General features: G+C 43.1%; 1 protein-coding gene across 1 annotated transcript; it reads right to left on the reverse strand.

Moving 5' to 3' along the window:
* Positions 1 to 20268: 20268 nt before the first annotated feature.
* Positions 20269 to 21964, reverse strand: GSTP1 (glutathione S-transferase pi 1). Its single transcript, XM_074227625.1, has 7 exons — positions 21885 to 21964; positions 21764 to 21799; positions 21515 to 21621; positions 21333 to 21420; positions 21037 to 21140; positions 20602 to 20709; positions 20269 to 20506 (listed from the first exon to the last, which is right to left on the reverse strand). Coding segments are annotated over exons 1-7 (633 nt in total). The 5' UTR covers positions 21886 to 21964; the 3' UTR covers positions 20269 to 20317.
* Positions 21965 to 26681: the final 4717 nt, after the last annotated feature.

Below are 26681 nucleotides of genomic sequence, written 5' to 3' on the forward strand. Positions count from 1 at the left end.
TCGGGTCCCCGCCCGCCGCCTGGGGTCGCTGTCCTTCCCGGAAGAGGGCGAGGCGTCCCTCTAGCGCGGGGCCCCCAGAGCACGCCGGGAATTCGGAAGGGGAGGCCTGCGGGCCCCCGCCTCGTCCCCGGCAGCCCCGGCCCGGCCTGCACGCGGCCCCGTCCCCATGGCCGCCCCGCGCGGGCATCACCTCCCCGGGCCACGGCCTTCCGGACGAAGGACAAGCGTGGCATCCCAACGCCGGGGCCAGCCTCTGTAGGAAGCCTTCATGGGCGGGCCTCCCTCCCTTGGGCCCTGCCTGCGCCTCCAGGGGCGGCCACGGATAGAGCCCTGCCCTCGGACTCCGGAGGACAGCCGGGGCGATCACAGCTCGCACCCACCACCCGGCCCAGCCCCGGCCCAAGTCAGCCTGACGCTGGATCCCCAGAAGGGTCTGGAGGAGAAAGTGAGGCTGGGGACGTCGCACAGCCCCCCCGATGGCATGGTCTTTGAGAAGGAAGGGCCCACATTCTCATTACTCCCGTCTGTAGCGCGCTTGTGCGCCTCTTCTTCCTGAGATTGTGAGCTCGCAGGCAGGGACTGCCTTGCTTTTCTATATCCCATGCCAGAGTGGGCACCTAATACAGACTTGGTCCTGCTTGGTTGGTTCCCGCCCTTCATTATGGAAGAAGTGACATCACTATGTTTGAGACACATGCCAGTGTGTCCGACTGGCTGATACTGACTAACTGAAACTAGACCCATAACTTTGTTCCGATTAATCGACCAAAGAGTCTTTGCCATTGCTGTGTCTGTACGGCAGTCTGCAACGCATCCATACCGGCCCTTCCTTTGTGACTGCTGTCCACATCCTCATAAATACTCCGGCTGTTTGAACTTCAGAGTTTCTAGATAGCTCTGGTCTTGTCACCAGAAAAGGCTGTTGTTGACTGACTGGGAACCTCACCTTCCAAAGGGTTGAGTGGAAACTCTTTGGGTGCAGGGATTGTCCAGTATGTGTCTTTGCATCTCCAACCTGCACAAAGAGGGGCCTCAGTTGTTGAATTTGAATTTTAAAGCCACAGACATCAGTACCGAAGTAAAGGTGCCACCCTTGGCACAACAGTAACTGTCCACAACAAAGACCGTCCCTAGCCAGTAATGCCAACTGGAGGCATTCCCAGATCATGGGGCTGATCCAATTAGGTTTATGTGGATCTGTCAGCAGGTCCAAGACTTGAAATTTCTTCCATGCGGGAAGTGTCTCAGGAGCCGCTTGAAAACTCCTTAATGCCTCTTCATCTGTGGATATCTTTGAGCCTCAGAGAGTGACCCAAGCCATAGAAGGTCACGTGACTTGCCCAGGGTCATCCAGCTAAGATCTAAGAAAACCTAAGCAGAGGTCTTCTTGATTCCAAGTTTGGTCTGCTCAAACATTTCTTGATGTATTTGTCATTCACTCCCACTTGACTGTGTTTTCTCTCTCCTGCATTTCCCTCCCACCTCTGGGTGCTGCAGACAATAGGAAGTGTGAAGACAAACTGTCCAGAGACATTTTTCATGAAAGCAGTGGCTAAGGTTTATCCTAAAAGAGTTTTTAAACCTAGACGGGGCAAGAAATTGGTCATTATAGCTAGCACATATGAGGCATTGTAAAGTTGACAACATGCTTGGAGCATGTCTTCATGAATCACCACAACAACCCAGAGAAAATGATGCTCTTCTTATTCCCCCTTTTAATAGATGAGAAAACTGAGGCCCAGAGGGTGATTTGCCCAGGGACACATAAAATGTTACTTAAGACAGAATTGGAACCCAGGTCTTCCTACTGCTAGTCCCATACTTTATTGACTGCATCCTTGCCTCACAAAAATGCAGAGGAAGAGACCCTGACTCCTCCCTCCCCATCCAGAAATTATAGTGATCAAGCTCATTTTAATTCAGGGCTGCTAGATGGCATATTCATTTATCTAATCTTTCTGTACCTCAGTTTCTTCAGGAATAAAATGGGATAGGCATGCCAGGCCCAGCTGAGATGCTGTCCTGGGCAAGAAGGAACCAGCACACACTCAATGAGTACAGAAACTGTGGCAGGGGAATGCATCTGCTGGCTGTGGACCCTTAAGTCTTGGTTCTAGGCCAGAGGGGAAAAGTAAAGGTCTAGCTACTAGAAGGTTCTCGGGAAGTAAGATCATTTCCAACATAGTGGGTGCAGAGGGCTCTAGTTGAGGCTTGGAGAGAAGAAAGAATGCAGAGGCTGGGCCCTGGAGAAGGCTCCTGAGATCAGAGGCAGCATCCTCCACAATACAAGGCTAGAGGTGAATATAGTAATAAAATGCTAGTATTTACATGAGCAGGCAAAGGAGAAAGAACCCAACCATGCACAGTTACTATGGAATAGAGAAGACCAGGGTTCATCTTCAGAGGAAGATGCTGAAGCACAAAAAGACCTCTCCTACCTTGAGTAATGTCAAATGGCTACCTGCCCAAAAAAATTCATAGAAAAATTCAAAAAAAGACTTTAAAAATCAAAATAGAGAGATTGAGAAAAAACTAAAAAATATATAAGAATAATACAAGAAACCCAATATTATGAAAAGAAAGTAAACCAATTGGAAAAGGCGATCCAGAATCTTAAGGAAGAAAATGAGTCTTTGAAAATTAAAATTGGTTAAGGGGAAGTCAGTTAAGCTATAAGAGACCAAAAAATAATAAAACAAAATATAAATAATGAAAAAATAGAAGAGAATGTGAAATACTCCCTGAAAGCTATGATCAAAAAAAAAATCTTGATATAAGACAAGAAAAAATTAAAGAAAAACATCCTGAAGTGTTAGAACAAGAGGCAAAAGTAGAAATAGAAAAAAATTCACCAATCACCACCTGAAAGTGATCCTAGGAGGAAAACTGACAGGAATATCATTCCAAAATTCAACATTCCAAAATTCCCAGGTTAAATAGAAAAATATTAAGAACAATAATATAAAAACAATTTAAATATGGCAGAGCCACAATTAGAAATACATAAGACTTAGCATTAGCAACATATCCTTTAAAAGACCTCAGCTCTTGGAGCACTTACAAATCAAAGAACAAGAGTTGACCAAAAATATCATACCCAGCAAAGTTAAGTATAATCCTAAAGGATAAAAATGGATGTTCGATGAATTACCAGACCTTGGGATTTTGTTGCAAAAAGACCTGAATTTAACAGAAAATACAAGAGATATACAAGGCAAACATCTAAAACTAATTATAAGGGACTTAAGGATAATAAGTGGAAACGTTAAACATGTCCAAGGTTATTAGTAATTGAGTAGTTCAAAGGGAAGATTGGGGTAGAACTGAGTAGGATGTGATTCTTAAAAGTAAAACGGTGTTGGAAAAGATTTTTTTAAAGTTATACAAAGGGGTGAGAGGAAGAATTGATAGAGGGGAATAGGATGAAGAAGGAAAGCTGATAGTTCTGGAACCCTCTACTAGGGAAGGAGTTAAGGAGGGAACAATATTTGTGTATACACACATACAGGGTATAAAAGTCTTTTAAATTCAGAAAGAAATAGGAGAGAGGGAGGGTACTGAGTCAGAGGATGAGGAATAGGATAAGAGAATTTCTAGAAGGGTCGGAGGGAATCAAGGAAAGGTATAGAAGGGTGTGTAAAATAGGAATTAGTGGAAGGGTGATAGCTCAAGGAAGAGGAAGGTAAAGTAGCAAGTAGAGCAGTGAGGAGGGGTTGCTACTTTCAAAAAATGTTATAAAAAGATCTACACAAACCAAATATATAGATATTTTTGAGTATATGCATATATGTATCTAGTGTCTATGAGAATGTATACAGATTTGTATGTATATGTGTTGTCAAAGCATTTTAAACTATATTCCTGATAAAAAGACTGATTTTATGTCTCAGTCACCTTTGCCATTAGATAAGAAGTCAAGACTCATGGGTATCTCCTCCTATATTGAAATTTAGAAAGACAATTAGAAAACTGGAAAACTTTGTCTTGCTTTCTTGATGCTAAAAGTTCAGATAGAGCCCTCAGGGAAGTTAATGATTTCTCCCCATCCTTTGCTTTTTAAAAACATTTTACTTATTAAGGCAATGGGCTTTATGCGGCTTGCCCAAGGCCACATAGGCAATTATTAAGTGACTGAGATTAGATTTGAACTCAGGTCCTTCTGACTCCAGGTTCAGTACTCTATCCACTGCACCACCTAGTTGCCCCTATCATTTGCTTTTGGATAAATGTTCCCTTCTCTCTCAGTTCAAGGAGTCATTTTGGACAGATGGCCTCCACCTATAGGGTTTTTTTTGTTGTTTTTGATTTTTTTAGGTTTTTGCAAGACAAATGGGGTTAAGTGGCTTGCCCAAGGCCACACAGCTAGGTAACTAGTGTCTGAGACCAGATTTGAAAGGTATTCCTAACGCCAGGGCCAGTGCTTTATCCACTACGCCACCTAGCTGCCCCTCCACTTATAGGTTTTGGTAAATCCTAGAGAATAAAACTTTGTGTCTAGCCTATATTTTCTGTCATTTTATTTTAACCTTATGTTTTTAAGATTTACAATTTTTGTGCCATAATATGTAGATATGGATAGGAATTTGGGGAGGGCCATGTTCTTCTCCTTTCAGACATGCTCCTTGGAAGGAAGGGATCTGTGATTTTTCAAATCCATGCTCTATTTTGAACCCAGGTTTTAGTTTAGGATGAACAGTACTGACCTGGAAAGGGGGTAGACTCCCTTTTAACAACACTCCAAAAAAAAAAATGCTGACATATGTTGAACCTGGCCAGAGATGGTCTTGCAATGAAGTGAATCTACCACTTTTTCAACTCAATTACTCTATTTTTGAACCTTTGTTTTGGTTGAAGTTGAAATATTCTCTGGAATTTACCATTGGTTATTGAAATTCCTACCTCGGTTAAGAATTTCCTCTGGTTTAGCCTTTAGATAGCACTCTTGGTTTTCTGTCACTAGACTATGTGACAGAGGTGATTTGGGGGTTGTGCCACTTGCAGCCCAACATGTGAAACTTTGGACAACCCTCCTTTCTGCTCTGTGTGTGTGTGTGTGTGTGTGTGTGCGCGCGCTCAGGTATCTGTGTTTATTTGTTGCTCTTTTTAATGCTGGTATTTCTGTTATGAACTAGTACAAGTTTAGAATGAGTTTCGAGAATTACTTCACATGGACTCCAGCCACTTGCCTTCCCTTCTCCTTCACATAAAGCAGAAAATTCCTTTATCACACCAACCAAAGTGGTGGGGAGCCCCTAGAAATCCCGGACTTTTTCCTCAGAGATATTGGTGGCTGGTGAATAGTGAGGTTTTTTCCTCTGATATTAATCACGTAGTGAAAGAAGAATCACATCCAAATGGAAGAAAAAAATATTAGAGAGAAAAAAAGATATAACTCATAAGACAACTATTTATTAAAATGGAAGATAGAAAGCTTTAGTCTGCATTTAAACTGCACAGTTCCTCTTCTGGATATGGATGATATTCTCCACCACAGATCTTTTTTGTGTTGTCTTTAATTTTTTTTTTTTTTTTTTTTTAGTTTTTTGCAAGGCAATGGGGTTAAGTGGCTTGCCCAAGGCCACAGAGCTCGGTAATTATTAAGTATCTGAGGCCGGATTTGAACTCAGGTACTCCTGACTCCTGGGCCAGTGCTCTATCCACTGCGCCACCTAGCCACCGCCTGTCTTTGATTATTGTACACAGAAATGATTGAGTCCAACTATTAGAAACTAGGAGGGAGGGGAATTCAGAGAAGCCTGGAAAGATTTGCATGAACTGATGCTGAGTGAGATGAGCAGAACCAGGAGAACACTGTATACCCTAACGGCAACATGGGGGTGATGATCAACCTTGATGGACTCGCTCATTCTATTAGTGCAACAATCAGTGACAATTTGGGGGTATCTGTGATGGAGAATACCATCTGTATTCAGAGAAAGAATTGTGGAGTTTAGGGATTTTTTTGGCAAGGCAATGGGGTTAAGTGACTTGCCCAAGGCCACACAGCTAGGTCATTATTAAGTGTCTGAGGCTGGATTGAAGTCAGGTCCTCCTGACTCCAGGGCCGGTGCTCTATCCACTGCACCACCTAGCTGCCCCTGAATTGTGCAGTTTAATTAAAAGAAAAAGTTATTATGTAATTTTGCTATCTCATATTTTATTTTTTCCTTCAGGATATGTTTTCTCATCACATTCAGTTTGGATCAATGTCTAGCATGGAAGCAATGTAAAGACTATCAGACTGCTTCTGTGAGGGGTGTGGGGAGGGAAGCGAGATTGGGGTAAAATGGTAAAATTCAAAAACAGTAAAAAAAAAAAAAAGATTCTCTTTGCTCTCTGAAACAAATCTGTTTATACCTGGTTGCGTTGCTTGGGTTTTTTCCTGCGTGCTTTTATTGGCTGTGTCAGTTGTCTACTGTATTTTCTCTGTCCTGATTGACCACATATGTCCCACTTTTTATTTTCCCTCCCCTGCCAGAGAACTGTCTTCTAGCCACTTGTCATTTTCTCTCCTATGAATTTCTAGTTAGGAAAAGGGGGTAAAATTAGAATTCTTCTGTCAAAATTTGCAGTTCAGGTGTCATGGATCAGATTAACCCAGAAAATGAAATTTTGAAGGAGGAAAGCCTGTTTTTCCTATTCCTAGCTCTGTTTGAGTCAAACCCTCATGGTCCATTCATTTCTTAAATTTTGCTCTGGTAACTTGGTTGCATATCTCTCTCTGTCTCTCTCTGTTTCTGTCTCTTTGTATCTGACTCTGTCTCTGTCTCTGTCTCTCTCTCTCTCTCCTCAGTTCTCTTTAACTTATCTCATTCACTTTGGAAGCTTTTCTCCTGGATCCCTCATCACTTTCTCTCTGTAAATCTAAAAGAAGATAGCACAGGCTAGATGGTCTTTTGAAATTCAAAGTTTATTTTAAGAAAATGGGAAAAGATACCAGAAAAGTATTTTGGATTTTAATTGGATATTTTAAAGGTTTTACAAATTAAACTAATGTAAAATGTATTATTGAAATGAAAGACCTTCAGGAAATTGGAATTTTGTTGCAAATTATGTATGAGACTTCTACTTTAAAAATCTTGTCAGTCTTGGAAAATATCTTGGTCCTCACCATATAAGATAGGAAGTAACCTGAAAGTGCTGTGATATATTGCTTTTGTGAGTAATTAATCAGAATTTGACTACAGTTTGAATAGATTCTGAAAGTTTTTGTCATTTGATTTTTAAGGTAACTTTTTCATATGTGTGTGTGGGTATGTATTAGAACTGTAAATCAAATGATATGTTATGAACTCTTTCTGGGAGTGTGGAACCCAGATTTGAAAAGCTCATATTTTGGATCGATTGACTCCTAGCATCATGAAAGAGAGCAGAGTGCTGGGGGAATCAAGCTTTTGGTTTCAGAATACAGAATGGAAACTGAAAACCCTATTCAGATCACTTAGTAAACTTGGTTCTAAAATATAAATTACTTAAAAAGACTAATTTAAAATTAATAAGCAATATCAGATTGTTGTCTAATTTAGGATCTCATCATTTTCAAGATTTCAGGGCCTGGCTCCATGCTGGAGCATTTTAAAGAGAGATGTAGATGCCACTACATCTTTCTGGGAGAAAGTACACAGAGAGTGTTACCTTTAGAGATCAGTTAGTAAATGAAGGTTAAACTAAAAGAAAGGATTTGAGATAATAATCTGCAGGAAGCTTTTTGAAGCTATTCACATCTTGTTTTAGTAGGAAAGCAAATTTTCTTAGAGTCAAAAAGTTAATCTGTGAACTATAATTCACCACATGCATATAAAGAAAAAGAGAAAGGTGTATATATATATATATATATATATATATATATATATATACATATATATATATTAGAAATCAAGTTTGTTTCTAAGTCTATATTTAGCTTGATTTAGAACAGATTTTAGTTCTGAAAGAAAAAAGAATAGGACTACCTAAATTAAGAAATTTATTAGGTTCTACAATCTCTTTTAATTAGATAATCTCTCCATATATCTATATAGATATATAGATATATGCATATGTGTATATAAAATATCCAGGTGTGTGAGTATTTATATATGTCTAAGTATGTGTGAATGTATGTTTCCATGCTTCATTGTAGCCTGGGTGGAAGGAGGGGTAAGTAATCTGTGCACAGCAGAGAACAGAACACCTACAAGGATGTAAAGAAATGATGACAACTTGGAACACAATGTGTAGTATTTATTATACAGGCTTTCTTGAAATGGCAATTTGTTGCTTTATATTCTAAATCTTCTTATGTTGTGCAGTGCACATATATGACAATGATTTTTTCTTATTTTGTATTTAAGTTTAAAATAGAAATACATAAAAACAAATAATTGATCAGAAACAATAAGAGATAGTTGGATATATATATATATGTATGTATGTATGTATATATATATACATATATATATAGAGAGAGAGCAGCTAGGTGACACAGTAGATAGAGCACCAGTCTGGAGTTTGGAGGACCTGAGTTCAAATTTGAACTCAGAGTCTTAATAATTACCTAATTGTATGAGCTTGGGCAAGTCACTTTACCCCATTGCCTTAAAAATAAAATTTAAAATAATGCATATACAAATAAGATACTTTGCTAAGTTTACTAATAAATATAAATGATGGTTATTATTTTTTTAGGGGTTTTTTTTGCAAGGCAATGGGGTTAAGTGGCTTGCCCAAGGCCACACAGCTAGGTCATTATTAAGTGTCTGAGACCGGATTTGAACCCAGGTACTCCTGACTCCAGGGCCGGTGCTTTATCCACTGCACCACCCAGCTGCCCCTAAATGCTGGTTATTACTATAAAATCTTTTAAGACTATTGCTAGGATATAATGCTAGGAGTCCCTGTGGAACCTGATAGTCTGGGTTCTAATTCCTCAAGAATGAGCACCCAAATTTACCCTGAGGACCTGCATTTGGGGCCTATGCCCCTTAAGGGCTCATTCTTCCAAAGGAAAATTTAAGTGAGCCCCAAGTTTCAGTTTTGTGTTCTACTGGGGAGTGTTTATAGGATCCTTCACATGGCTGCATTGTGACTACTCAACCCCTAAGGGCATATGAACCTCCCACACTAGCAACAAAGGATCCCAGTGTAGATAATGTGGGAAAGGCCATCCGACAAAACTTAGGCTGACTCATAGAATGAGAATCAGGCTTAGAGAATGCCTTAGAACATGGGAAAACTGGACCTATGATGGGTTTTTTCCACAGCCTTTACAGAGGGAAGGAAGAGGGAATAGGAAAGGGGAAAGGAGCTGTCCATCAGTCATGAACAAGGAGAATCTGCTGCCCAAAGGGACCTTCCTCCAAGGGGGCAGCTGCAGCTCTGTCTCTCTGCTTTAGATAGTGATGCCAGCCACCCCTTGTGGAGCCTGGTTGTATTCCACCCCTTTTAAGTCTCTGTCCTGTTTCCTGGTCCCCTTCCTCCAAATTTCCTGGGTGAAAGTTCTCATCTTCTATGGACAAAAACCAAGCAACACTGTCCCAAGCAAAGATTCAGGGCGTTCGTTGTCTCATTGGCCCAAGGAAGCTTAGGACGACATGCAGATGCTGTTGTTTTTACATTGCAGTCCTTTCCAGACATTCCACCTAAACAGGTTAGTGAGTCTTCCCTTGTTACAGATCAATTAAACAAAACCCCCTGACACCTTCCCTGTGTCTGCCAGCAATATTACATATCCATCGATCCCCACTTCCCCAGTCAAAGGAGAGAGAACATTTCTTCTTCTCTTTGGGGGGGGGGCATGATTCTATAATGCTTGGTTTCACATGACCCAACTTAAAGCCAAATCTAATTGAGCAAGCCTAAAGTGGCAACGACAAAATCAGATAACTGCTTTGCTACAGGGAGGTTCTGCCACATATCTCAGACAAATGTTCCCAAGTTCTCAAGTCCAAGCAAATATTCTTGCACATTTAGCTTGAATGCCATGAGAAGTCTCCTTGGTTCACTTAGGAGATATATCTAACCAGGCACCAACTCTCTGCCCTGTCCCCCAATTCTTCCCTAGATTTTTTCCTTTTTAGATTTTTTTCTGTCTTCTTTCTTAGAGACAAACTCCTTTCCATGTTTAGTGTGGACCCTCCCCCCTGACAGGGATTCAATCTTCCCTAAGAGACCAGATACCCACATTTATAAGTTATTTTTTAAAAATATTTTACTGATGTTTTTCTTCTTTACTTCCCAATGAGTCCCCTGACTCCAGTAAAATCTTCCTTTGTAACAAAGAGCAGTTCAACCAAACAAACTAATCCATTGGTTATATCTGATAATGTATTCCTCATTCTATACCTGTAGTCCACCACCTCTGCCAAGAAGAAGGAGTTATATAAAACAGACATTTATCCTAACAAAGTTCATAGCTCTATAATGATGCCAGTCCCAGTTCCAGTAACTTTTTCCCTGACTCCTTAAAAAAAGATTTCTTTGGGGGGTGGTTAGGTGGCATAGTGGATAGAGTATCAGCCCTGGAGTCAGGAATATCTGAGTTCAAATCCAGCCTCAGACACTTAATAATTACCCAACTTTGTGGCCTTGGTTAAGCCACTTAACTCCTTTTGCCTTGCAAAAATGTAAAAAAAAAAAAGAAAAAAAAAAGATTTCTTTGGAGTAGAGGCCAAGTGGTAAAACCACATAGGATAAAGGTAATACACATTAGTAACTTTGGAGGAGTTGTTCGAGTTGTTGGTCCTTTCCACTGCTTCATCAACAATGTCCTAATATGCCTATTTTCCCAAAACCTCTCCAACATTTACCACTTCTTTGTTCATGTTAAACAAGTTTTTACAGAGCAGTCTCTAATCTGGGTGTGACAGAGCAAGCCAGAGACAGAATGCCAGTAAATCCAGAAGCAGTTTATTAATTACTTTCTCTGTAAGGAACCAATTTGCAAAATATGGGATTACTCCCTCTTTGGAGCTCTGCCTTGCTGTAGTTCCAGCAAGGACAATCAGATTTGAATGATCCTCCCAGGACAATCCCACCTTGCAAGACGATCCAACAATTCTATCACCTGTGTCCATACAACACAGGTGTTCTCGAGTTCTGTGGCTAAATTGATTGTATAGTTCTGAGAATATTCTACTATTCTGACACAACAGGGCTTGGGTGCACAACAGACCAGGATTGTACTGATAAGTACAAGTCAGTGAAAAATGCAGGACCTCTCCTGATTGATGATGATGACTTCTGCTACTTTGTTTTCGATGTTTTCCCAGGTCTAGACCCTGCCTGTGAAAAGGATCTCTAGGAACTAATTATTATTATATTAAATTCATTACACATAGATTACTCAAAATGAAAATCGTAACTGCTGACTTCATCTTCAATAATGCAATGGGTGCGATATGAAACCTCAAAGTTGCTTTAATTTACATTTTTCTATTTGTTAGTGATTTAGAGCGTTTTTCATATAATTATGTAACTTGGATTTCTCCCTCTGAAAACTGTCTATTTATATCCTTTTACCATTTATCAACTGAGAAGTGACTCAGTTTTATACACTTGAGTCAATTCCTTATATATCTTGGATATGAGACATTTATTAGAAAAAATAATGAAAAGATTTTCTTCTGGTTATCCATATTCTCTATAATTTTTTGTTAGATCTCTTTATGGAAATATTTGCAAATTTCGTGTAATCAAAAATGTCCATTTTATCTTATGGATTTTCTCTTCTGGTTTCATAAACTCTTTACCTATTCATAAATCTAAAAAATAATTTCTTCCTTGCTCCTCTCAGTTAATGTTGTTTGTGCATACTCACTTGCCTTCTTGATATGTGGAAGAGGGGCAGGAGGGAGAGAAAAGGAATTTGGAACTCAATTTTTTTTTTATTAAAGATTTTGAGTTTTACAATTTTCCCCCCAATCTTACTTCCCTCCCCCCACCCCCCACCTCCACAGAAAGCAATCTGTCAGGCTTTACATTGTTCCCATGGTATACATTGATCCAAATTGAGTGTGATGAGAGAGAAATCAGATCCTTAAGGAAGAAACATAAAGTATAAGAGATAACAAGATCAGACAATAAGATATCTGGGTTTTTTCCTAAATTAAAGAGAATAGTCATTGGTCTTTGTCCAAACTCCATGGCTCTTTATCTGGATACAGATGGGATTCTCCATTGCAGACAGCCCCAAATTGTCTCTGGTTGTTGCACTGATGGAATGAGCAAGTTCATCGAGGTTCAATATCGCCCCCATGTTGCTGTTAGGGTGGACAGTGTTTCTCTGGTTCTGCTCATCTCACTCAGCATCAGTTCATGCAAATCCCTCCAGGCTTCTCTGAATTCCCGTCCCTCCTGGTTTCTAATAGAACAATAGTGTTCCATACATACACGACAGTTTGCTAAGCCATTCCTCAATTGAAAGACATTTACTGGATTTCCAGTTCTTTGTCACCACAAACAGGGCTGCTAGGAATATCAGGGCTGCTAGGAATATTTTTGTGCAAGTGTTGTTTTTACACTTCTTCATCATCTCTTGCTGGATCAAAGGGGATGCTCATTTTTGTTGTCCTTTGGGCGTGAACTCAAATTTTTTTTAAAAAAATCAAAATAATTAAACAAAGGAATGAAAGAACAAAGAAAGATAGTATAAAATGATTTAACATCTGGGCCATATATGTATTTGGAGTCTATTTCAGTGTGTGGTGTGAGGTGTTGTTTTAACCTAATTGTTGCCTGATTGCCGTCTAATTTTTCCAGTACGTTTTTCAAATAACAAATTCCAGGGATCTTCAGACATATTGATCATTCTTTTCTTATGAATGCTTTGTGAACTAAATCTGTTTTGCTGATGGGCCTCTATCTCTTTTTTTAACCAGTTCCAAGTGATTTTAATGATCACAGATTTGTAATACAATTTGAGATCTGGTAATGATAGATTCTTTTCTTCCCACTTTTTTCAATTATTACACTTGAGACTCTTGATCTTTTGTTATTCCAGATGGTTTTTGTTATTATTTTTCCAGTCTACAAAATATTCTTTTGGTATTTGGGTTAGTACAGCACTGAATAAACAAACTAATTCACCTACCCATTAGCAACTAATGCTTCTTCAATCATTTAGGCTTGTCTTTATTTCTACAAAGAGTGTTTTATAGTTAGCGGCATATAGTTTCTGGGTACATCTTGATAAATACATTCCCAAATATTTTCTAGTCTCTATTCTTATTTTGAATGAAACTTTCCTTACTAGCTTTACTTGTTAGATTTTGTTGGTTTTATATCTAGTAATCCTAATGCTTTACATGGATTTAGTGTATATCCTGCACCTTTGCTGAAGTTATTATTTCAATTAATCTTTACTTAATTCCCTAGGGTTCTCTAAATATGCTGTCATACATCTGCAAAAGCTTTAATTTTCTTTCCTCTTTGCCTATGACCATTTCTTTTATTTCTGTTTCTTGTTTTATTGGCAGATAGGCAGAGCAGTGGGTAGAGTTCTGGACTTGAAGTCAGGAAAACATGAGCTCAAATCTTGTCTCAGACACTTACTAGCTTTGTAAACCTAAGTAAGTCCCTCAGAGGCTCAGTTGAATCCCTCTGAGGCTCAGTTTCCTCTGAGTAAAAGGGAGAAGGGAACAAGCAATTATTATAGTCTGCTTTGCTTCAGGTTCTGTATAAAACGCTTTACAAATATTATCTCATTTGTTCCTTATAAAAACTGTGTGAGATGGATATTGTTATTATCCCCATTTACATTTGAGAAAACTGAGGCAAACAAAGGTTAAGTCACTTGTCTATAAATCACATTGCTAGTAGGAATCTGAGGCTGGATTTGAACTTGGTTCTTCCTAACTTCAGGTCCAATGCTCTACCTTTGGTGTACCTAGTTGCTTTATAGATAAGCAATAATAGCTGCCTCTCAGGACGTTCAGAGTATCAGATGAAATCAACATGGATTGGGTAAATTCTAACTATTACTATTGTTGCTATAACTTGCATTTTCAGCACTATGTTGAATAGTAGGTCATAAAGGGCACCCTTGTTTTACCCCTGAGTCTACTGGAGAGGTCTCTAATTCTTCTTCATGGTTTTAGATAGCCTTTTTTTTTAACTTACTACATCAAGGAAATTTCTTCCTATGATTTCTAGAGTTCTAATAGGAACATGTTGGATTTTATTAAAAGCTTTTTCAGAATTTATTGGCATAAACATAAAGCTTTATTACTTATATGTGATTTATTATATTTATGGTCTTCCTTTTGCTGAACCAACCGTACCTTCCTGGTGTTAGCCCAACCTGATCAGATATCATTTTTATCACTGACGCCAGCTTCCTTGTTCTGGAGTTGCAATCACCTTTGGATGGATTAGGATTCAAGGACAGCCTGAAGGGCAACACAAGGCCTCTGTGGGACTCAGCTGTCATAGTTTTCTGGGAGGCTGTGGTCATTTTCAGTTTTGGTGGACTCATTGTTGACACAGGTATGCACCAGACACACCGGTGAATCCTCACTGGGGCCATGGGGATCTGTCACTGAACAAAGTCAAGGTGGAGGAAGTACCCTGGATTCCTGTCTGAGGACAATTTCCCAGGTCTGGTCAAATTGAATGTTTCAAACTCCGAGCAGAGCACTGAACCATACCTGTGATAAACTCTCCAGATAAACCACAAACTCATAGTTTTACCAACATAAGGTCTGTAGAGGCCTCAGGTCTCCAAAATCTGAGCAGGAACATAGAAAAGCCTGTGATTGGTGAAGGGAAAGGAAGAAGGAAGCAGGAGATCAGAGGGAGTGTGTGTGGAATGGCTTGAAATGGGGGACAAATCTCTAACTTCAGGGTTCTCCTGAAGTTGACCCTGGCACCAAGATTCCTCAGTCTACTTGAGGGAGGGACCTTGAGAAGGCTCAAAGGCACAACTCTGTCATCAAGAGCCACCCTGAGAGGGAGCCAATATCCTTGTAACCTGCCAATAAGCAGGGACTGGACTATTGACCTTAGAACACAGAACATGGAATGTCAGAGCTGAGAGAGACTAGAGAACATGGAACATAGACTTTCCTAACTGGGAGAGGCCTCCCAGCTTGGAATGATAGATCTGGATGGGAAGTTAGAGAACGTCTTTTGTAGATGGTCATTGTCCAAAGTGAGAAATTCAACTCATCAAGCAATTATTAACTACTGGTTATGTGCTGGAGCTTCAGTGGCTTGGGGCAGGTAAAGGAGAAACTCCAACTAGAAGGGGCTGGGGCGGGGGGGAAGCCAGCAGGGGGCCAGGGCCAGGGAGGAGTTTGGGAGACCAGTATGTGTCCACCTCAGCCAGAGCTGTAGACCTCCAGGCCTTGGTTTTGTTTAGGGCCCTACTCACCAACAGCACAGACTCATAATAATGCATTATATTCCTTCGTTAGGCAGTCAAGTCAATAAACATTGATTGAGTAATCCTACCATGGCCAGGCCCTGTGTTTAGGGATACTAAAGAAAAGCCACAAAACAGAAAGGGGAGAGCCATAATTATGGACAGACAAAGGATGGCCTAGGGACTTTGGGAAGAGTTTCAGAAAGGAAGCTCTGTCATCAAAGGATACTAGGAAAGATCTCTTCCAGAAGGTGGGGTTTTAACTGGGACTTACTGAAGTCAGTGAAAGTGGGAGAGGGAGATGAGACAGGAGAGAATTCTAGGCAAGGAAAGATAGTGTCAATGTCACCAGATTTCTGAGTACATCTAGGGAATAAGGTGTAGGAAGGATGGAAAGGTAGGAGATAGCCAGGCCACCAAGGAGTAGGGTATAGGAAGGATGAAAAGGCAGGAGAGAGACAGGCCATTGAAGAGCTTTCAAAACTAAACAGGGGATTTTATTTTTGCTCCTGCAGGACACAGCAAGCTACTGGAGTTGATTAAGGGGTTAGGAGGATGATGGGGGCAGAGAACAAGATAGAAAGAGAAAGAGTTGAGGGCAACTGCAATAATCCAGGTGTGAGGCAGAGGCTTACCCCAGGGGGTGGCAGCTATGTCAAAAAGGAGAGGATGTATATGAGAAACTTCAGGAAGGTAGAAACAACAAGGTTTGGCTTTGTAGGTGACCGTGAACCTTAATGTTAATAGGAAAGTCGGGAAGAGGGTGTTTTGAACAAGCTAAGTTTCAAGTGCCTACAGGATATCCAGCCTGAAATGTCCAAAATGCAGATGGTGATGAGAGACTTGGCTTAGGAAGGTTAGGGATGAATCTGGGAATTCTCTTGAAGCCATGGAAACCAAGATAGCCAAGTGAGACAGAATCAAGTGAAAAGAGAATAGGGCAAGGAGAGACCACACACAATTAGTGGGCATGGTCTGATGAAGATCTAGCAAAGGAGACAGAGGAGGAGTGGTCAGACAGGTAGAAGGAAAACCAAGAGAGAGAGAGAGGTGTCCTGAAAACCCAGAGAGAAGGGAATATCCAGAGAAAGGTGAGACCGACAGTGTCCAAGGCTGCAGAGAGGCCAAAAAGGATGAGTTTTGAGAAGCTATTGATTTGACCATTAAGACTCCCTGGTCACTTTCAGCCGCTGGTCAGCTCCTCCGCTTTCTTCCCTTGATTCTCCCAGTTTCATGGAACCCCATGGAACCTGGACGCTGGCTAATCTCAGTGATGGGCACTCACTGGTCCAGTTGGTGCCGGAGCATGAGTGGCCACTAGAGGTCAGGCCAAGACAGCCTAACCCAAACTCGCCTGCCCGAGGCCACAGAAACTGAAAGTGAAGGTCAATTATATTTGTTCTTAATGAATTAAATATTTTGTGTCTCTGTTTTTCCAACTACACGCAATCATTCTTTGCAAGGTTTTGAGTTTTAGATTTTTCTCCTTCCCTGTCTTCCCTCCCCTCTCCCCTTCACCAAAAGCAATCTAATGTAGATCCTACATGTATCATGCTAAACATAGAACTGTTAGTCATGTTGTAAGAGAAGAATTGAATCAAAATGGAGGAAAATCAAGAGAGAGGAACAAACATAATACAAAAGATAACTTTTAAGAATTGAAGATAATAAGCTTTGGTCTTCCTTTAAACTCCACAGATCCTTCTCTGGATATGGATGGAATTTTCCATCACGTCTCAGAACTGTCTTTGATTACTATATTGTTGAAGTGAACAAATCTATCACAGTAGGCCATCACCCAATGTGGCTGTTCTTCTGGTTCTGTTCTCTTCATTCAGCATCAAGTCATACAAGTCTTTTCCAGGCTTTTCTGAAGTCCCCTCCCTCATAATTTCTTATGGAACAAAAGGACTCCATCATATACACATACCCAATGGATGGGCATTCCCTCAATTTCCAATTCTCTGTCACTATGAAAAAGGCTGCTTAAATATTTTTCTTCATGTGGATTTGGTAGGGGGGGGGGTGTTTGTTTTGGACAAGACAGTGGGGTTAAGTGACTTGCCCAAGGTCACACAGCTAAGTAAAAATTAACTCTCTGAGGCCAAATTTGAACTCAGATCCTCCTGAACCCAGGGTAGGTGTTTTTATCCACTGCACTACCTAGCTATCCCAACATGTGAGTTTTTACCCTTCTGTGTGATCTATTTGGGAAACAGATCTAGAAGTGGCATTGCTGATTCAAAGGGTTCAGGCAGTTTTATTGTCTTTTGGGCATAATTTCAAATTACTCTCCAGAAGGGATGGATCAGTTAATAACACCACCAACAATAATGCATTGGTACCCCAGTTTTCCCACATTCCCTCCAACATTGATCATCTTCCTTTTTAGATATATTGAGCAATCTGAGAGGTGTGAGGTGGTACCTCAGAGTTGTTTTAATTTGCATTTCTCTAATCAATAATGACTTAGAGCATTTTTTCATAAGACTATAGATAGCTATAATTTCTTCATCTGAAAATTGCCTTTTCATATTAATTGACCATTTGTCAACTGAGGAATGACTTATAGTCTTATAAATGTGTCTCAGTTCTCTATATATTTTAGAAATGAGCAGAATATCTACTATTCCAGAAAAGCACCAGGTTTTGCTATCAGTGGACCTGGGTTCTAATTCTGCCTATCTTTGCAATCTCTTTGTCCATCAACTTTAATTCTCAGATGGACTAGACTTTCCATTCCTCTCCAATGGATGAGTAAACTGAGACCCATATCACCTCATCTGACTAATGCCTCTCAGGGAATGGCAGAGCCCAGCCTGGAGAGGCCCTTGGCCTCCTGCTGCCATCCTCAGTATCTGTTCAGAATCCTGTCCTTCCCCATGGCAGGGAAAGAGATTCTGCAGAGCCAGGGATTGAATGGATAATCCCCAGCTCAACCTCTTAGCCCATTAGGGCTGCGCCCCCAGTCCATCCTGGCATTAGAGAGGGTAGATAGGGGCAGCTTCAAACACTAAGCCTCACTTCTTTCCTGAACTGGGTCAAGATAATGGGATGCAGCTCAGCCAGCTGGGCCTCTTCTGTATGAACTGATACATAGAGAACAGCTTCCTCATAACTCCTTTGGTGATGATATTAGAAGTGACCAGTGACAGAGACCAAGAGATACTTGGATAGGTGTTGCCCTTTCCAGGCTTGCCCTGATTGTTTGCTTTGGAAAGGATACCTGGCATCCTTGGTCTACCTGCCGGTCCTAGAGGGTTGAGCCACTCCAGATTTCATGCCGTTGACAAAGCTGTGGATGCCATCACTCAAGTCTAAGCACTCCTTCCCCTCCTCCCCATTTACCTCATTGCCTGTTCCCTATCCCCCTTACAGTCACAATTTCATCAAGTGGATTCAGGTTTGGGGGAGATCCAATGGATAGAGGTCTGCCAATCAACATAAACATTGGAAGACATAACCAAACAAGAAAACCTAAGGAGAACTGGAGCTTAGGGGAGTGCTAAAGAACTAAAGCAGCTTCCCACCCTGCCCCTTCCTGGTTCCTTGTAGAAGTGGGGGACAATGGGTGCAGGGGATTGCAGTTATCAGAACTTTGGGGTCCTCACATTCAATTCAGCAGCCATGAAGGGACTACCAGACATGGGGATATGAAAAAACCAAAAAGTCCTGAGGAAATCTAGGGGAGAGGAAGTACAAGGTGATGAGGGAGGGCTTTCTAGACAAGGGGCAGGAGAAAGAAGGGTGTGTCCAGGGAATGTCAGATTCAAGGTCAGGCATAGGTTTTTCTCAACTGAGGAAGACTTTAAATATCACACTGAGGAAGAATAGGAATTCCACATTTTAAAAAATGTCTTTTTGAATTCTACAAATTCGCACACAGCAGAATCCAAAATGAAGATTTCTTATGAAAGCTCCCATCTCCACTTAGTTTTAAAATTATAAATTGTTTGCTTCCTTTTCAAAACTATCCTGCTTGTCTGTGCTTCCTTCTGAGTTCTCTTCTGTTCTCTATTGTATATTTTTCAATATTTTAATAATGGTCCATTTTTGGGGGGGCTTCATTATTGCTACCCCAACTCCCCCCCCAACTTCTCACTTAAAAGAGAAAAAAGATGGGGAAAAAACCCAAATTCTTGTAACAAAAAAATGAAATAGGAATATGCTGAAAGCTCTGAGCATTGACACCTCAGAGAGAACTGCTACCTCCCCACCTCCAGGGAGGGAACTGGTGACTTGGTGAGTGCAAACTGAAATATAATTGTTCCCTTTTTTTGCAACACGGCTAATAGAAATGTTTTGCACAATTTCACATAGGTAATCCCGAGCATATTGCTTGCCTCTTTAATGGGGAGGAGAGGGAATGAAGGGAGAGAATTTGGAATTCAATTTTTTTTAAATAGCAAGAATAATTTTTTGCAAGTTTTATTTTTCCTATCTTGCTTCATTTCTTCCGGGTAATTTACAGAGTGCTTGTGGAGAATCCATTTCCTCCCCACGAGTCTCTGCTTGCAGTTGCCAAGTTAGAGTTACAAGACTTCTTGACCCTCTAGGGTGCTTTAGTTCTTGATTTGAGGCTTCCTGGGCTCCCCACTGCAGGTCTGAGTGGGGTAGGGGGGTCTGCCTGCTTGCTCACATGCTGGGCTCTTGTACTGGCTCCCACTCTCGCCTCTCAGGGTTGAGCCCTTCCTGGACTTTTTGAGGTCCAGAGCCCCAGATATTCAGGGCACTGAAGCAAAGCCCCATTCACCTTACCCTTGTTGCAGCTCTAATTGGAGGGAAGGCCATCAGCAAAGCCAAAGGTGTTGCTAACAGGAGGGGCTGAAGAAGTTGGGGGGTGGATGGTTGGGCACTCACTCTCAGAACAGTCAGGTGCACCCAGGGCCCTGCCCCTCCCCCTCTCAGTTAAATGAGGCGACCAGGTGTTTGTTTGTTTGAAAATCTTTATTTTGAGACGAGGATGGGGCTGAGCCATCACTGTTTACCATTGCCATTGATGGGGAGATCGGTGTGCTGGGGGGAGGCCAGGAAGGCCTTGAGCTTGGGCCGGGAGGAGAGTCGAGCTACATAGGCCGACAGTAAGGGGAAGGCGTCCAGGCAGCCAGGAGCCAGGATCTGGTGATTCAGTAGCAGGTCCAGGAGGTTGTAATCCACAAAGGAGATCTGGAGGGCAGAGGGGACCCCAGACCGGGTCAGCCAAGGGGAACTGGGAGGAAGGGCTCCCCCAGGTCTGGCAGTCTGGCCTCCCAGAACCTCACCTTGTCCCCCACAATAAAGGCCTTGCCTCCCTGGTTCTGGGACAGCAGGTTCTCAAAGGGCTTCAGCTGCACTGGCAGGTCCTTCACATACTGCTCCTTGCCCTCCTCCTGCAAAGCCAAGGCCCCTCCCAGTTCAGTTAGGACACAAGGGATGGAGAAGACGGGAGCCCAGGACTTTGGCCTCCCCGGAGGCCCTTCCCTGCCTAGGCAGACCGGCAGAACACACAGGTCATTGGAAGGAGTTGATGGAAAAGCCCCGAGTCCACCGGCTGCCTCACCACCTCTCCCAGCCTCAGTGGCCCCCTCTGTAGAACAGGGATCCCTGTGTCCCAGGGTGGGACCACGACAGGGGATGGGCAGGAGAAGGTCCCTCCCCACCCACTGGGGCACCCCCAAGGCAGGCCAGCCCGAGTCTGGGGCCCGCCGGCCACTCACATAGTTCTGGTAGATGAGGCGCACGTACTTGAGCCGCAGGTCCTCCACGCCGTCGTTGGCCACGTCCAAGAGCGTGGCCTCCCGGTCGTCCTTCCCGTAGAGCCCTGCCGAGGAGGGGGGCGTCCGGCCGGGCAACGGCCTGGCCCGAGGCGCTCCCCCCCACTCGCGGGCTTACCCAGACACAAGTGCTGAGCTGGAAGTGTTCCCGCCAGAGCAGGGCCCCCCCATCCAGCCCAGGGGACCCACGGGGCGGGGAGAAGGAGGGGAGGGATGGGGGGGGCCGCTGCTCCGCCTACCCAGCTGGCGCCCCAGGTGTCTCAGGATGGCGTTGCTCTGGTACAGGACCAAGTCTCCGTCCGTGAACTTGGGGAGCTGGCCGTAGAGCTGCAGGGGCACGGGGGGGGGGGCTGTTCTAGAGCCCAAGGCCGCGCTGCCCCCTCCCCCTGCCCCCGCCCCCGCCTCCCAGCCCCCCACTCACGCAGCTGGCCTTGAGGTCCCCCTTCATCCACATGTCCCCGGACACCACGTCCTCCTTCCAGGGCTGGCCCTGGTCAGCCAGGAGCATCCGCATGGCCTCGCAGCGCCCTGGGGGGCGGGGGGCGAAGCTCAGCGCCGCGGGGAGCACAGCCCCCCCGCCCCCCCGCGGCGCTTCCCGACTCCTGGGGCCCCTTCCCCCGCCCCGGGGTCTAGGATCTGGGGGGGCCCCTGCGGCGGAGTCGCACATTACCTCGAACAGGGAAGTAGGTGATGGTGTAGGGAGGCACTAGGAGAGAGGAGAGCGCGGTCAGCACCCCGCAGCGCCCCCGCAGGAGCCCCCCGCCCCCCGCCCCCCGAGACCCAGGACTTACTCTTGGGAACCTGGCGGAGCCGAGCAGGAAGCGGGCGGGGAGCGGCGGTTGTAATAAGCCCGGCCCCGCCCCGGCCCCGCCCCGGCCCCGCCCCGGCCCCCCACCCAGACCCCGGAATGTGCTGAGTCACGGTGGCCGGGGCATCCAGGGGCGCCGGGGGAGGGGAGAGGGGCCCGGAGGTTCCCCATCTGTAAAAGGAGGCGTCAGGGCGGTGCCCCCCCCCGACGCCCGGACCGGCTCTGGAGCCAGGAGCCCCCAGACCCGAAGAAGTACCGAGGGCAGGCCGCCAGCGACCCCCCGCGTCTGCCCAGAGCCGGGGCTGCTCCCTGGGGGGGACCCCAGCTTCGGCCCCCCCCAGTCAGATTGTCCCGGTTATGGGGGGGGCCTGCGGGAAAGGGGGGCACGTGACTGGAGCATCTGTGGGTCCGAGAGGTCTGGAACCCAAGTTAGAATGGAGGGGGGAATCCCCCCATGGGCCAGTCACTCGGAGGCCCGCGGGGGCCCAGGACCCGGGCCCATCATCCCTGACCTGCGCTCTGGCAGGAGGCACCCCAGAAGGAGGAGCCCCAGCCCTTCCCTGCGTGGAGGAAGCTGAAGCTCGATGAGTGGGAGAGAGTGAGTGTGAGTGTGTAAAAGTGAGTGTGTGCATGTGTGAAAGTGAGAGTGAGTGTGTGTACATGTGTGAAAGTGAGTGTGAGTGTGCACATGTGTGAAAGTGAGAGTGAGTGTGTGAGTGTGCACATGTGTGAAAGTGAGAGTGAGTGTGTGTACATGTATGAAAGTGAGCGTGAGTGTGTGTGTACATGTGTGAAAATGAGTGTGTGTACATGTGTGAAAGTGAGTGTGTGTGTACATGTGTGAAAGTGAGCGTGAGTGTGAGTGTGTACATGTGTGAAAGTGAGCGTGAGTGTGTGTGTGTGAAAGTGAGTGTGCATGAGTGTGTGTGTGATTGTGTAAACGCACTCCAACTTGCCTCCTTTCCTTCTTCCCCTTTCCCCTCCCCCAAGGCCTGTACCCCAGCTTCCCTCCCTACCCCCCCATCCTCTGGGGCCTTTGAACCTTTAATCTCTCAAATTCCAGAGCACCCGGAGGCCCACACCCCTCCCTCGCCATCCACAGACACGTCTGATCCTCCTGGACCCCGAAAGTTCATCTGGTTCTTCCCAAAGGGGTCCCTCCTTCTGGCCCCCCCGCTGCTGGCACTCCCCCCTTTCATTCGCAACTGGAAAGACTTCTCCAGCTCCTCCTCTGCCCCCGACTCTGGCTCCAGGCCTCCTCCCTTCAGCCCCTTCTCACCCGGACCTCTCGGTGCCTCTCCCGCTGCCCAGCGATCATCCATCTCTGGCCCCCTTGGGTCGGGGCCTGCCGAGCCTCTCTCCTCGCCCTCTCTTCCTGGGGGTGACACTCTGCATCGGACCCTGAGGTCCCAGGTCCGCGGGAGGGGCCACCTCTAACCCATCAATATCTCATTGACTCTTTGGTTCCCCCAACCAGATTGTGCTTCCCCCCAGAACAGGTCTCCTGCCATGAGTGTATACTCATGGTCACAAATGCAGCTGGCATGACTTGGGTTCCTGTGGGACTTCTCTTCCTGCCTTTGTGGGGTATGGAGCCAGTATTGGAATCGTGGCAACAAAAACCAAAAAGAAAGAAAAAGAAAAAAGAAACCGGGGGAACAAATGATATCGATGAGGGATTTCTTTCTTATTTTAATTTTTTTCCCAATTACATGTAAAACAACTTTTTTTTTTTTAGGTTTCTGCAAGGCAGTGGGGTTAAGTGGCTTGCCAAGGCCACACAGCTGGGTCATTATGAAGTGTCTGAGGCTGGATTTGCTGCCCCCCAACATGTAAAACAACTTTTAACATTGTTTTAAATTTTTTTTTTGTTTCAAATTCTCTTCCTACCCCTTCCCTCTCACTGAGAAGACAAGACATTTGATTTAGTTTGGGAACCCTAAAACTATAAGAAACCTTAAAAATAAAAGGTTAAAACAAAATGGACAGTAAATATAGGTTAGACATTTTTAAGTCTTCTCTAAGATTTACCTCTAGCTATAGGTAGAAACCATTAAGGTAATGACCATCCAAACTGGCAAAGAATGGAAATATTTATGCAAAAACAAAGACTAAGAATAGGGAAAATTCTTGACTTCCTTTGTGGCCTGGCAATAAAGATTGCACAAATCAATCTGCCCAGATTACTCCTCAGGCTCCCATCCTTGGACAACAGCATCTGATGAATTGTTGTCTCTTCCCTCCCAGCATTCTGATCACAGGTGAGAGATGCCCAGGAGTCTTGACTTCTTACACAAAGGCAAGGTGATAAGTGAAGGTTGAGTTCTCACTAAAACAAAAAAAAAAAATGCTTATAGTTTTGAGAAACTTCTTATACTTTGTTATTTCCTCCCATTTTGATCATAGCTGGCATCACGCTAACTAGATTGGGTAAAGAATTGTAGAAAGAAAATATGGAGGGGCATATTGGAGGGAGAAATAGCAGCTCTCGGAGACCTAGGGGAGCTGAAAGAATGGCCAGGCCACAATTATGAGGTCTGTCTGTGAGGGGGGGGCATAATGATGGACAATGCATCCACAGAATCAAGGGGAAAGTTACAGCCCTTTGATTAAATAACTCATACAAATAAGAAACACAAAACAGCAAAGGAAAATTCAGGTCCGTGTCTTCTGGAGCCCTCTGATGAAGTTCTGTAGCTTCAGATGTTATTCCAGAAGTCCTCCTTCCTTTCTAGGAGAAGATCTTAACGCAACTTTTAAGTGGGTCAAAACTCATATTTTCATCCCCAGGAAATAAAACTCTGCAACTTCAAAATTCTAAATAATCAGAACTGCAGGTGAGCTCAGGCTCACAAAGATCAAACAGATTATTTTATTATTTTGTTTAGTTTTTGCAAGGCAATGGGGTTAAGTGACTTGCCCAAGGCCACACAGCTAGGTCATTATGAAGTGTCTGAGACCGGATTTGAACCCAGGTCCTCCTGACTCCAGGGCCAATGCTCTATCCACTGTGCCCCCTAGCCTACCCCAGGTATTATAATCTTACATTGGCACAAGAGAGTATCACAGATAATATTATCCATGTTCAAATAACCAGAAGCAACAAAGCATTGCTTCCAGAATCATTTTAAAAACAATGAGAGAGGTGGCTAGGGGGCACAGTGGATAGAGCACCGGCCCTGGAGTCAGGAGGACCTGAGTTCAAATCTGACCTCAGACACTTCATTACCTAGCTGTGTGGCCTTGGGCAAGTCACTTAACCCCATTGCCTTGCAAAAAACAATTAGAACATCTTTATGTAACCCCAAATAATTTGCGTATAGTTCTACGGGTGTTTTAAATTTCAGCTGTAATGAACAACATGCATGAGGTTCCAAATAAAATGACATCTGAATTATTACCCTTCACTAAACAAGTTTCCATGCTTAAATCTTATTTTCTTAGAACAAAGCAACAGAGAGATTTTCTTAACTTCAATCTTATCTTAATGAATTTTATGTTTTGTTTCATAAATTTATTCACTTCTACCCAATAAACTCATGCCATTCGCAAAAAAGAAAATGAGCTTCTTCAGGAATGTCATCATATTTACATATATAAATAATTTCAAAATACCAATGCTTATGCCATGGAATGATAACAAATTTAGATGAAGAGGAAGAATTTTTCTACTTGCAATTATTACAGTAACTTTAAATACTTTTTAATATCAACCCAATGGCTAATGATTCAGTATTGCAATGGCAACTTTCAATGTTTTTAGGAATAGAAATTTTCTATGAAAACTATAAGCAATAGTGTCACATTATTGCAATAAATTAGCATACAGGTTTGAAAATGTAGTATGCCTTTTACAAATCACATAAAAACTTTTACAAAAGTCTTTTTCTGAGAGTGTTTCTCTTTTTTTAAAAAGCAACAATAAATATTACTGATGTTAAAAGGACAGTCACAAAAGCTTCATGAAATACATTAGTTGTGCACTTGTAAAGTAATAGACATCTTTCTTATTCAATTGTAAAGCAAAAATAAATCTTTAAAATTCGAATTTATTAAGCCTAAAATTTACCTTTAAGTATCATAAATAAGACAGGGAGAAGACACACCTAATGACAAAGTTCACTAAGGCTTTAAGAAATATTCATTCTATTCCTCTTTATCTTTACCTTTATCATGAGAAATAATTTCATATTAAATCTTCAGATTAACTTACATAGTTACAAGCAATATTATATGAGATTTGCTTTACCTAAATTTTCTTCATTCATTCATTCTGCTTGCTGCTAACAACACAATTTTGAACTTCCAAATGTTTCCTTTATAAGAACCTTTAAGGGGCGGCTAGGTGGCATAGTGGATAAAGCACCAGCCCTGGAGTCAGGAGGACCTGGTTCAAATCCTGTCTCAGACACTTAATAATGACCTAGCTGTGTGGCCTTGGGCAAGTCACTTAACCCCGTTTGCCTTGCAAAAACCTAAAAAAAAAAATAAGAGCCTTTGGTCCTTACTAATAATCATAATTGATACAACTAGCAACATTTTGTTAAGATACCCAAAATTTCATAAGCCAAATCATGCTTTTTTAAAAATTTAAAAATCCCTTAATTTAAATTGAGATAATTTTAGTATTACACAGATCATTCCATTTATAAGGTTAACAAATTAAAAGAGGTTGTATAACTTTAATACATCTTTTTTTTTAGGTTTTTCCAAGGCAATGGGGTTAAGTGGCTTGCCCAAGGCCACACAGCTAGGTCATTATTAAGTGTCTGAGTCTGGA

The sequence above is a fragment of the Macrotis lagotis genome, chromosome 3 (genome assembly GCF_037893015.1).
Source record: "Macrotis lagotis isolate mMagLag1 chromosome 3, bilby.v1.9.chrom.fasta, whole genome shotgun sequence".
NCBI classification, from domain to species: domain Eukaryota; kingdom Metazoa; phylum Chordata; class Mammalia; order Peramelemorphia; family Peramelidae; genus Macrotis; species Macrotis lagotis.

What these genes read in the sequence shown, in the direction of transcription:
- GSTP1 (XM_074227625.1), bottom strand. An exon ending in ACACCTGGGGCGCCAGCTGG is followed by an intron (nt 21,141 to 21,332) that starts GTAGGCGGAGCA and finishes CCTCCTCGGCAG; the next exon opens with GGCTCTACGGGAAGGACGAC. An exon ending in CCTTTATTGTGGGGGACAAG is followed by an intron (nt 20,507 to 20,601) that starts GTGAGGTTCTGG and finishes TCTGCCCTCCAG; the next exon opens with ATCTCCTTTGTGGATTACAA.